Source organism: Helianthus annuus, chromosome 11 (genome assembly GCF_002127325.2).
Source record: "Helianthus annuus cultivar XRQ/B chromosome 11, HanXRQr2.0-SUNRISE, whole genome shotgun sequence".
Taxonomy (NCBI): Eukaryota; Viridiplantae; Streptophyta; class Magnoliopsida; order Asterales; family Asteraceae; genus Helianthus; species Helianthus annuus.
Genome location: NC_035443.2, coordinates 166,357,474 through 166,368,321, shown reverse-complemented (window position 1 = coordinate 166,368,321; position 10,848 = coordinate 166,357,474). Strand labels below are relative to the sequence as shown.

At 38.8% G+C, this 10,848-nt stretch overlaps 1 protein-coding gene and 1 long non-coding RNA gene across 2 annotated transcripts; both read left to right on the top strand.

Annotated features, from left to right (window-relative positions):
- Nucleotides 1–338: 338 nt before the first annotated feature.
- LOC110888722 lies at nucleotides 339–974 on the top strand. The gene has a single exon (XM_022136233.1). The coding sequence runs from the start codon at nucleotides 339–341 to the stop codon at nucleotides 972–974; it is 636 nt and encodes a 211-aa protein (XP_021991925.1).
- Nucleotides 975–1,050: 76 nt separating this feature from the next.
- LOC110887284 lies at nucleotides 1,051–2,670 on the top strand. Its single transcript, XR_002563205.2, has 3 exons — nucleotides 1,051–1,330; nucleotides 1,796–1,849; nucleotides 2,443–2,670. It is a non-coding gene; the product is annotated as an uncharacterized LOC110887284 (long non-coding RNA).
- Nucleotides 2,671–10,848: the final 8,178 nt, after the last annotated feature.

Here is a 10,848-nt window from a genome sequence, read left to right as displayed (position 1 = left end):
CTCACTTTCTACCCATCAAAGAAGCTTACTCTTCCGAGAAGATGGCTGAAATTTATATGAACGAGATCATATCCCGACACGGAGTGCCCGTGTCGATTGTCTCGGATCGGGACACTAGATTTACTTCTTGTTATTGGCAAAAGTTTTATGAGAGTGTGGGTACGAAATTGCACATAAGTACCGCCTACCACCCTCAAACTGATGGCCAGTCAGAGAGAACCATTCAAACACTCGTTGATATGCTGAGAGCGTGTGCCTTAGACTTTGGGGGAAATTGGGACGACCAATTGCCACTGGTCGAATTTTCTTATAATAACAGTTACCATAGTGGTATTCAAATGGCACCTTACGAGCTACTATACGGGAGGAAATGTAGGACTCCCGTATGTTGGGGTGAAGTAGGACAAAGAGAACTTGCACCAAGTGATTTAATAGCAGTAACGAATGAAAAGATCGGAATGGTTAGAACAAGGTTGAAAGCAGCTCAAGATCGGCAAAAAGCTTATGCAGACAAGAGAAGGCGTCCTATCGAATTCCAAGTCGGAGATTTTGTCTTGCTAAAAGTGTCCCCATGGAAGGGTATAATCCGTTTTCGCAAACGGGGAAAGTTAGGTCCTCGTTACATCGGGCCGTTTAAAATCTTAGCTCGGGTTGGAAGGGTTGCGTATCGACTAGAATTACCGCCTGCTCTAGACGGGATTCACAATACCTTCCACGTGTCGCAATTAAGAAAGTGTCTTGCGGATGAGACAGCACTAGTACCACTCGATGATATCGAGTTAGACGAAGGGTTGAATTATGTCGAAAAACCCATAGCCATTAAAGACGTCAAGGTGAAGAAACTCCGCAACAAAGCTGTTAAGCAAGTGTTAGTCCAATGGCTTCACCGAAAAGGGTCGGAGCTTACGTGGGAATCAGAAGACGAAATGCGTAGACACTACCCTCACCTTTTCGGTACGTCAATGTTTAAATAGTTATGTGTTCAGGTTTCGGGGACGAAACCTCTTTTAAGGGGGGTAGACTTGTAAAACTCCAAAAATAATTGATAAACATAAGTTAAATCTAATATTAAAGAAATGATGCCTAAATTTAATTATGATGAAAATAGAGGGATCAAAGTTGTAACTATCTAAAAATTTGATTAATAAAAATAACAATTAAGAAAAAACCCACACACAGTACGTGTGTGGGAGTTCTCTGCGATCGAACAAGGCAAAAAGGAGAAGGGGAAACCCTAGTTCAAGAAAATCAAGCAATTCAATCCAAATTCATAAGCTAATTCGGTGCATGGCCCCTAAATTGTGAATTGCTAACCCTAATCTCTTAAGTGGTAAGTTCAATTTCTGAAAATCTTGATTTGTAGAATGAGGGGATTAATCCCAATCTCGGTTTCTTGAATCAAAATAGGGAAATCTGAGTTATTAATTGCCTTCTAGAGCAATAATTATGCTTGATTTTAGGTTGTATGAAAAGTATAGTGAAAACCCACTTTGTAAAGATTATGTTACTAATAGGAAGCTCATAATGATTGTGATCATGTGTTAGATGATATATGAAATTGTTGGTGATGTTTGAATGCTAGGTAAACTGATTTAGGATGAAAATCTATGTAAATTCAAAGGAAGGTGATTCTTGTGTTATGATGAATTAGTAAGTATATGCTTAATAGACTTGTACCTTGTATCTTAATTGTGATGCCTACCAAGTGTTCGATGAAATGCCTAAAAGATAAATGTGTATGAAAATGGTAGAATGAATCAATGGACTAAATGAAAGAATGAATGTTCTAATGTAGGCGTAAAAGAAGAAGGTACAAGCACCAAGAAAACGGAAGGAGCGCAAGATCGAGGTATGTTTCGTTGCATACGAGTCATTGTTATATTCTCTATTTATATAAAATTTGATGTAAAACTATCCTTGTGTAACATATGCGACAAGTAGTAAGTAAGCGACAAATCCCTTGTGGATTTGGGCATGTTAACGAAAGTGGTGTTAAGCTATGCATTTTGATCGATTGAAATTCAATCGTGTCAAGTAAAAGATGAACGCCATCCGTTCCAACGGATAGCTTGAATGCTATAATAAAGATGAAAGTTATAATCCGTTTTACGGATAGAAGAAAGTGTAATGTTGAAAGCCAATAAACCCAATTAAATGGGTCGGATGCGTATGCTTAACTCTCTACGAGAGTGTTTATGCAAAAACCCAATTAAACGGGTTGAAGGTGTATGCTTAACTCTCTACGAGAGTGTTTATGCAAAACCCAATTAAACGGGTTGAATGTGTATGCTTAACTCTCTATGAGAGTGTTTATGCCTAACCCAACTATTGGGTTGTTGAATGCGTAAAAGTAAGAATGTTTTGTATGGATAAAGCTATAACGAAAGGTTATGATATACTATGGTAATAACTAACTTCTTTTAAATTTGAATGTTTATGTAGGTAAAGCACCTCTATAGGCGATTTGGAGATATGGAGCGAGCACATGTTCAAGCCTCATTAAACCAAGCGCTTCCGCAAGTTTACATGCATGTTTTTGGGTCCACGTTTTTGTTACTTGTTAAACTTTGTTAAAAGTTTTAGATTTGAAAACTTGTTGTTTTGTTTGGGATGGTTTAGTGTAAAAAGGGTCTTATGTGAACGTTGTCTATTATGTCAAAAACAGGGGTGAGGTCCGTTTTACGAACGGGTCATGCCCAATTTTTGTAAAAGTTTTCATTATGTGTTAAGTTGGTATTTTAATTGTCCGAAAAATCATCCTTTTGTGAGTAATCTAATATTATTGAAAAGCGGACCTTACACGAAATGTGAAAAATAAAATACAAAGTTTTCTGGGCTCTACCGTAACTTACGGTGTCTACCGTATGTTACGGTAGACATTGTGTGATTCTGATCTGCCGTAATACAGTAGTGAACCACCGTAACGTTTTTGTTTTCCACCGTAAGTTACGGTGGAGACCGTAACCTACGGTGGACTCTGTAACTTTGCTATTTGACTATTTTGTTGATTTCGCCCAAATCCACATGTCGTTTAGGCTATTTCTTCCCTATATGTCTGTAAATTCATTACGGACATGTTCATTACGACTATCATACCAACATTTGACTCACCGATCATACGGCTAAAAGTCACTATACTATCATTTATTCAACCCATTCTAACTTTACCCATTTTTCTACCATTTTACTAATAAGTTTATGGTGCCTTATGCCCATCATTCGGGGCTTAGTACCACTCGCATTTCCTTACCAATTTCCATGGTTCAATGCTTTAGTGGTTGATATCGCTAGTGTTATCTAAATAAAACACTAATGCTACGTTTTACACAATTATCCGACCCGTTGGCTCATCTTGTGGAAAACCTCCAATATGATGACTACCAAACGGTTCCTTATTAATTCTAACCCTATAAATTGAAGTAGCGATCATGGTCAAGAAAATCATCACAACATCTATTCTACATTGCGTCTACGCAGAATTTAATAACAATTCAATTAATGTAACAAGTCAAGTTACATACCTTCAAAGTAAGCCCTTCAAACGCAAATCGCCACTTGTTTGCCCACTTGACGCTCCGGCGTCCTTTCCTATAGAGTTCAATCATAACATGTTTAGAACTCTTTTTAAACCATATATCACATAATACACCGAAACATCATAATTATGCGTTTCAACTTCAAATTTCAGTTTTTAAGTCTTCTTTGAGGCATTTTCACAAACACTTTATGGGCAAAATTTTCACACCTTTTATATGACAAGTTCTTAGCTTGTCATATAGCCCAAGTTTCCATAAATAAATTTTCTAACATAAAGTTTAGCCTCTAAAATTCTGAAATTACTAACAAATCAATAGATTACACTAGAACAACCACTATAATCCTAGTGTTTATCAAGTTTCACAAAACCCACTTATCACCTACAAGTGTGTTCATGGATTTCACTAATATTTCACATGATTTCAACTTGTATTTATCTAGGGTTTGTCCCTAGACACTATATTGTTCCTAATTCATCCATGAAACAAGCATGCAAGTTCAAAAATTCAGATTCATAGATTTACCTAGAAATTCAACTAGAGATTCCTCATCAAATTCACATACCTTATGAATCCCCTTTTGATGGAGATCGCGTATTTATGTTTGAGACTTGATTTAGAACGAATTTAAGCGGTCAATTTGGTGAATTTTTGGATGAGCTAGGGTTTGTGGGAACCCTTGTGTCGCCCCCTGTGCTTGAACGACCAGACACACACTCTTTTGTGTTTGGTGTATTTTAAATTTGTTTTTAATAAGTCAAGTTTCAAGTTTAACACTTTTAGTCCCTCTAGTTTCTTTTAGTTTATTTTTGTGTCTTTTAACCACACATAAATCATTATCTAACTAGATTAATGCCATTTCTAGTTAGTTTATTTTACTAATTTATTTGCAAATTAAATTGCAAATTTAAGAGTTTATATTTTCGGGATGTTACAACAGAAGAGATCCGATCGGTGGTGGTTGCAGTGAATGGTTGGATGTTTGTGTATCGAAGAGAAAGAAGAGGATGTCAGGCAGATGATGTTAGCGGCTGGTGAAGAATTTTAGGGTTGTTTGACCTTTGGGCTTTATTAGATGCCTTCTAATGAAATGGGCCGTGATTGCATGATGATAACTTTTATTTCGGCCAAATTCAAAGGTTGTTACTACAAGAATGTTCGGTCCACCAAATAAACAGGTATGAGATGGATTAATATGGCATTTTGTCTTGTAGTGTGTAGAGTTTTCTTATACAACCAATGGTGGGCTGGTGACATAATTAAAAATATATGTGTGCTGCTAATTTAATTTGATATACATTGGTGGCCAATGCAACGTGTCGAACAAAATTCTGTTGGATTGCTGGTAGGCTGATGAGGTGCTTTTGAAATTAAGCAAAGTGGGGTCGGGTGTTCGCAAAGTTTATCTAAACCGAGCTTCTATTTTTCAACGTTAAATTCGTAGGGGTTCGGGAGCACGCGGGATCACTTAAGGATGATGAAAACAAATGATTTTTTTAGAATGTTGGGTAGTCACGGTTACCAGTGCAAATGTCAAAATTGGTGACGTGACAATTATGGGCCAAAAACGGTATATTTCCGCACGTGAAGATTTGTTTTGTTATCGGTGTTCATAAATGCTCGAAAGCAATTTGTTTATTGTCATATTCTCGCATTTGGTAACGATTGAAGGAACCTGGAGAGCCATGACCGGTCCTAACGAGTTCACAAAGTCGAAGAGTTATGCCTATGATGGAAGTTTTTGGATTAGGTGTTAGCAGAACTTTGGGGGGATACAAGTCGGATCCTACGGGGTTAGGGGACTTTCTTTATCAACTATAATATGCAAAGAAGAAAATCACTTTCGTGATTTTTTCTTTAAAACCGGGAACATTTGAAAGATTATGCTCAGTGGAGAGAATTTGTTTAGTGAAGTTGACGACAGTTCTGCTCAGTGGAGGGAATTTGTTAAGGTTTAGAGATTTCACCAAAGAAATGGGGGGATAAAATTTTTCATATGTTTTGGAATTTCTTCGGTAAATTTCCAAACGCAATCACAGGTGGTAGAGTTTGTGATTTTCTTGTGATACCAAAGGTTCTGCGTTGAAAGTTTTACACAAACATATATTTGAGAATTTTAATTAATTCTCCAACCAGTGTGAAGGGTTTTGCACGGAAACATACAGGTATCTAAAGTCAATAGTAGTTTCAAAACGCTGTTCACTGAAAACCTAGGGAATCTTTATGAGAGCTGATAGTTCAAGGCTGATAAGTGTGGATCCCAACTCTATCAGAAGTTATAGTTGATGGGGAATCTGCAGGATTTGGTTTTGGGTTTGATGTCTCTTTGGGATTTTACGGGGATCTGGGTGTTACTCAATTCGTTGAGTTTGCAAACGATGTACTTGGTCAATCTGACATCCTGAGTACTGATGCTGAATGTCCGTAGTGCGTTACGTGGTCAGCATCACAAAGGCGAGGCAATGAGATCTGGATGTAGTTCAACTAAGCGTGCTGGTTGAGCTTGCAAATGATATACTCGGTCTAGCAGACTTCCTGAGTGTTGATGTTGATGATCAAAGTGCATTACTTGGTTGTCACACCCCGATTTCCACGTGTCTCACCGGTGGGCCCGGTGGGGGATTACCGTGACGTAGTTGGCAACAATATAGTCAAACCACACAATTATATGAATGCACAGCGGAAGCATAAAGATAATATATTTCAACGTTAAGTGTAATATCGAAGTATCACCAATGTTGAAATAAAATCCACAGGGGATCAAATAATAAATAACAAAAGTATTGTTCAACAGACTTCAGACATCTTAAGCTTGCGAGACTTCTAGTGATGCTAAGGAGAAATCCCAGCCAATTTAGCATAGTACCTGCATTTAGTCTTTTTGGGAAAATACGTCAGTTTACACTGGTAAATACATTCAACCGACACTTTTGTAAAATGTTTAATAAAATTGGTTTAAATGCTCAAGGCACAAACTCTTTATAACTTGGGATAATTTAAAATCAAATCTTGTAAAGAATTACATGTTACTATGCGTTCGGTCACCCGGGTCGTGCCGGGTTAAAGTTTAATAGACACACCACATAGCATAAAACCGTGGCGGGTAACCAACGGCTACACTTTCATAGTCATGGACATAATGCCGGGTGTACGCCTACACCCGGATGTCGAGGTCGTGGCCATTCGTAAATGCTGCCAAGGATATCCGGGACATGGTCATTAAGCCCCCAAAGGCGTAAAGCCAACAAAACAAGTTTTTAAACGGGTCACATTGATAATACCCAACTACTAATGAGTTGTGGTCAATTGCCCGACCAAGCGGTATTTTAAATACCGTAACCCAAGCCCGTATAACGGAAAATAAGTTAAAAGTATTTACCTTTGCAAGTATAATCCTTAATTGAATAAATCACAGATAGCTTTTACTGGTCTCCTATTCTGGAACGAAGGTTTAAAATAACCTATTAGAATCCTAACGGGTCTTTATATTTGTCGTAGCTTAGACCGGTCGGTTTCAAAGGATAGTTACGGTTTAATCGCGTGAAAGGCGAAAACCGGGAATGGAATGTGATTTTGACCCAACAAGTTTGAAGTCTTGTTTTATAGGGGTATAATAATCACACTCTGTATTTTGGGGTCAAAACAATATGGTTTGACCCGTATCGGCTAATTTATGTAAACTAGATACATAAGCCGAACCGTGCGCGCAAAAGGCGCAACGGGTAACCGAAAGAGTCCTACACGGTTTTCCTAAGTCAATATGCTTTAAAGAGGTTGTGGTATCAGTAGGATACCTTCCATAATGCCCGTAACGAGTTTAAGTTCATATTATGCCCCGTAGGGGTATTTCGGTCTTTTTAAAGATTATAAAAGAGGTTTATGAGTTCTACAGGAAATCTGAGTTTCCCGAATAGTTTATAAAGTCTAAAATACTTTATTTATTATTTAAAATCAGTAGCAACTGGAATCGGGTCAAAAGACCTTGTAGAACTCAAGTTATGGCCAAAAAGGGCATATTCGGTATTTACCGAACCGTTGCCATAACCGCAGGTTATGAGCAAGTTAAAAAATAATAAAAATCTTTAAAAATCACAAAATATTATTTTACATCAGTGAGCAAAAGGTTTGGTGTCGAAATCCGGGTTTAGATAGGCGTTATGCTAATTGCGCTATTTAATTACTAAAGTTTCGTAATTTGCGCTATTTAGCATAACTCCTATTCTGGACCTCGGATTGACGTGAAATTTTAGGGACATGCTTAGAAATCAATAACCAAGGTTATGATCCTTTCACATGTCCGAAATTCTCGTTTTAAATTAAAAAGGGCGTTACGGTCAACTTTTAAGCAATTAACGGAAATGTGTAAAAGACTTGGACAAACAACGAACCGGTCACAGAGGGTTTTACCATCATGTAACCTGGTCCAAAGAGAGTCCTAAGGCATATCTAAATCAAACTTTAACGGGTCAGAACTGAAGTCAATGCAAAAGTCAAACTTTTGCGACTTTCGGCTCCGAACCGGGTCTAAACAGAAAATGGTCGGTTCAAACAAGCTTAGACTAGTTTATATACTTATTATCATGTTTTATGAGTGTTCAAACAGGTTACATATCATCTACATTACAGATTATGCAAGAAATCGCAAAATGACATTTCTGTTGACTTTTTCTAAGCACGTTTGACTCGACATTTGAACTAGTTAGAGTGGGAATCAGAGGGTGCCCTTTCAGGGGTTTAAAGCCCCCATGATTACCAACATACAACTATCTTTGATTCGACAAACCACTGGACCATTCGTGATTTATCGCAAAGTCAATCGTTAATTACGACGGATTGGCTTTTAGGCTAAAACTGTGGAAAAACGAAACCACAAAGGGTTAGGCAACTTACAGAAGCTTGGTGCATGACTTAGAATGATAGAGGAATGCTTGAGAGCTCCAAGAATGATCAGAAGGCAGGTTTTGAGGTGTGTTTCACTTATGCACAATGCATGGCCTTTTATAGTGAAAGAATGGACCTAAGATCATTACACATCAACCTACAATGGAGCATGGATGTTCAGCAGGTGGCCCTGGGTGCTAGGGGGCAAGTAGAGGGCGCCCATGCTTCAATTAATGCTCACAAGTTCGTTCACAAGCTAAATCATTGAATCTGTCCAAAGTTTCTGCATCTGGGACTTGTACGCGGCCCGCATTAGATTCAGGCTACTTGCACGCGGGCCGCCTGGATCTTCATGTCAGGAAACGTATCTACAGATGGCTCGCGGCCCGCATTAACTTGCTTATATCTTTAACGCGGCCCGCATTAGGTCTGTTTTCAAAGATTTTCAAATCTTTTGTAATGATTATCCGAATCTTTCGTAATCATTAACCTGACCTTTCGGGTTCGAAGGGGTAACTTTGCGATTTGGCCCTCGGTTAATTACAATTAAGAGCCTCGTGACTTTTACCCGCACTGTTAAGCCCCCGGTTAGTTTAATTACTATCCGAAAAGCCTTAACTTTTATTGTTGACGCTTTCAACCCCTCGCATACGAATTTGATCATAACTTTCTCGTTTTAAAACGGAACTTCGCGAAATTTATATAGTATATTCTAGTGAGTGTATTTTATTGTTACAAAGCCTCGGGTTCGTCAAAGGGTCACTCAGAGGTATAATTAAACATGTTGACACAGTTAACCCCTGTAGCTTGTAATCTCTCACTTTCTTTCGCGTTTCGCTCCGTACGATCCATGATTTATTCGTTTGAAGGTACGAGCATCGTTTAGGGTTACTATACAGTATATTTACCCTTCGTTGACATTTATAACCCTCGAATTTACATACTTTCATGGTTTGTCAACTTTAGTCCTTTATTTAATATTTAATGCCACGTGTAAACCCATGACACGTGTTAACACATTATTGGACACAAAATTTCGAGGTGTTACATCCTCACCCCCTTAAAATAAATCTCGACCCGAGATTTAATCAAACAAATAAGGGTATTTTTCTTTCATCGTGGCTTCAACCTCCCACGTGAATTCGGGACCTCTTCGGGCATCCCATTTGACCTTAACAATAGGTACATGCTTCCTTCGAAGCTTCTTTACCTGTCGATCTTCAATTGACAAAGGTTTCTCCACAAATTTCAAGCTCTCATCTATATGCACATCTGTATGAGGTATCACCAATGATTCATCAGCGAAGCACTTCTTTAGATTGCAGATGTGGAACACATTGTGAATTCCATTGAGCTCTTCTGGCAAGTTTAGCTTATAGGCAACTGACCCGACCCGTTCGATAACCTCGAAAGGTCCTATGTATCTCGGGCTTAGTTTGCCTTTCTTACCGAAACGCATCACCCCCTTCCAAGGTGACACTTTAAGTAACACCTTTTCACCTACTTCGAAGTGAAAATCTTTACGCTTCAGATCCGCGTAACTCTTCTGCCTATCTCGGGCAGCCTTGAGACGGTCTCGAATCTGGACAATCTTGTCCGTCGTTTCGAAGATTATCTCTGGTCCTGATAATTGGACATCTCCAACTTCCGCCCAACAAACAGGCGATCTACACTTTCTACCGTATAATGCCTCGAAAGGCGTAGCCTTAATGCTGGTATGGTAGCTATTGTTGTAGGAGAATTCGATTAGTGGTAGGTTCTTATCCCAACTACCACCCAAATCGATAGCACATGCACGCAGCATGTCTTCCAACGTTTGAATAGTACGCTCACTCTGACCGTCTGTCTGAGGATGGTAAGCCGTACTAAAATTTAAACGTGTGCCCAAAGATTGCTGGAAGCTTTTCCAGAAATGCGACGTGTATCTAGTATCTCTGTCGGAAAATAGACACAGGTATGCCATGTAGGGCTACAATTTTATCAACATATAACTGGGCTAACATGTCGGAGCTATAAGTCTCCTTGATGGGTAAGAAATGAGCTGACTTAGTCAGTCTATCGACTATAACCCATATTGTGTCATTTCCTTTCCTCGTCTTGGGTAACTTGGTAATAAAATCCATAGTTACACATTCCCACTTCCAATCCGGAAGTTCAGGCTGTTGTAGCAAGCCAGACGGCTTCTGATGCTCAGCCTTGACTTGCGCACAAGTTAAGCATTTGGCTACATAAGCGGCTACAGACTTTTTCAAGCCTATCCACCAATAATTTGCCTTTAGATCCTGATACATTTTATCTGCTCCAGGATGGACAGAATATTTAGAACTATGGGCTTCCTAGAGGATAACATCCCGTAGTCCTCCCTAGATAGGAACCCATATTCGCCCATTCAATCGTAAAATTCCGTCTTTGCTAAGAGTTAACTGCTCCT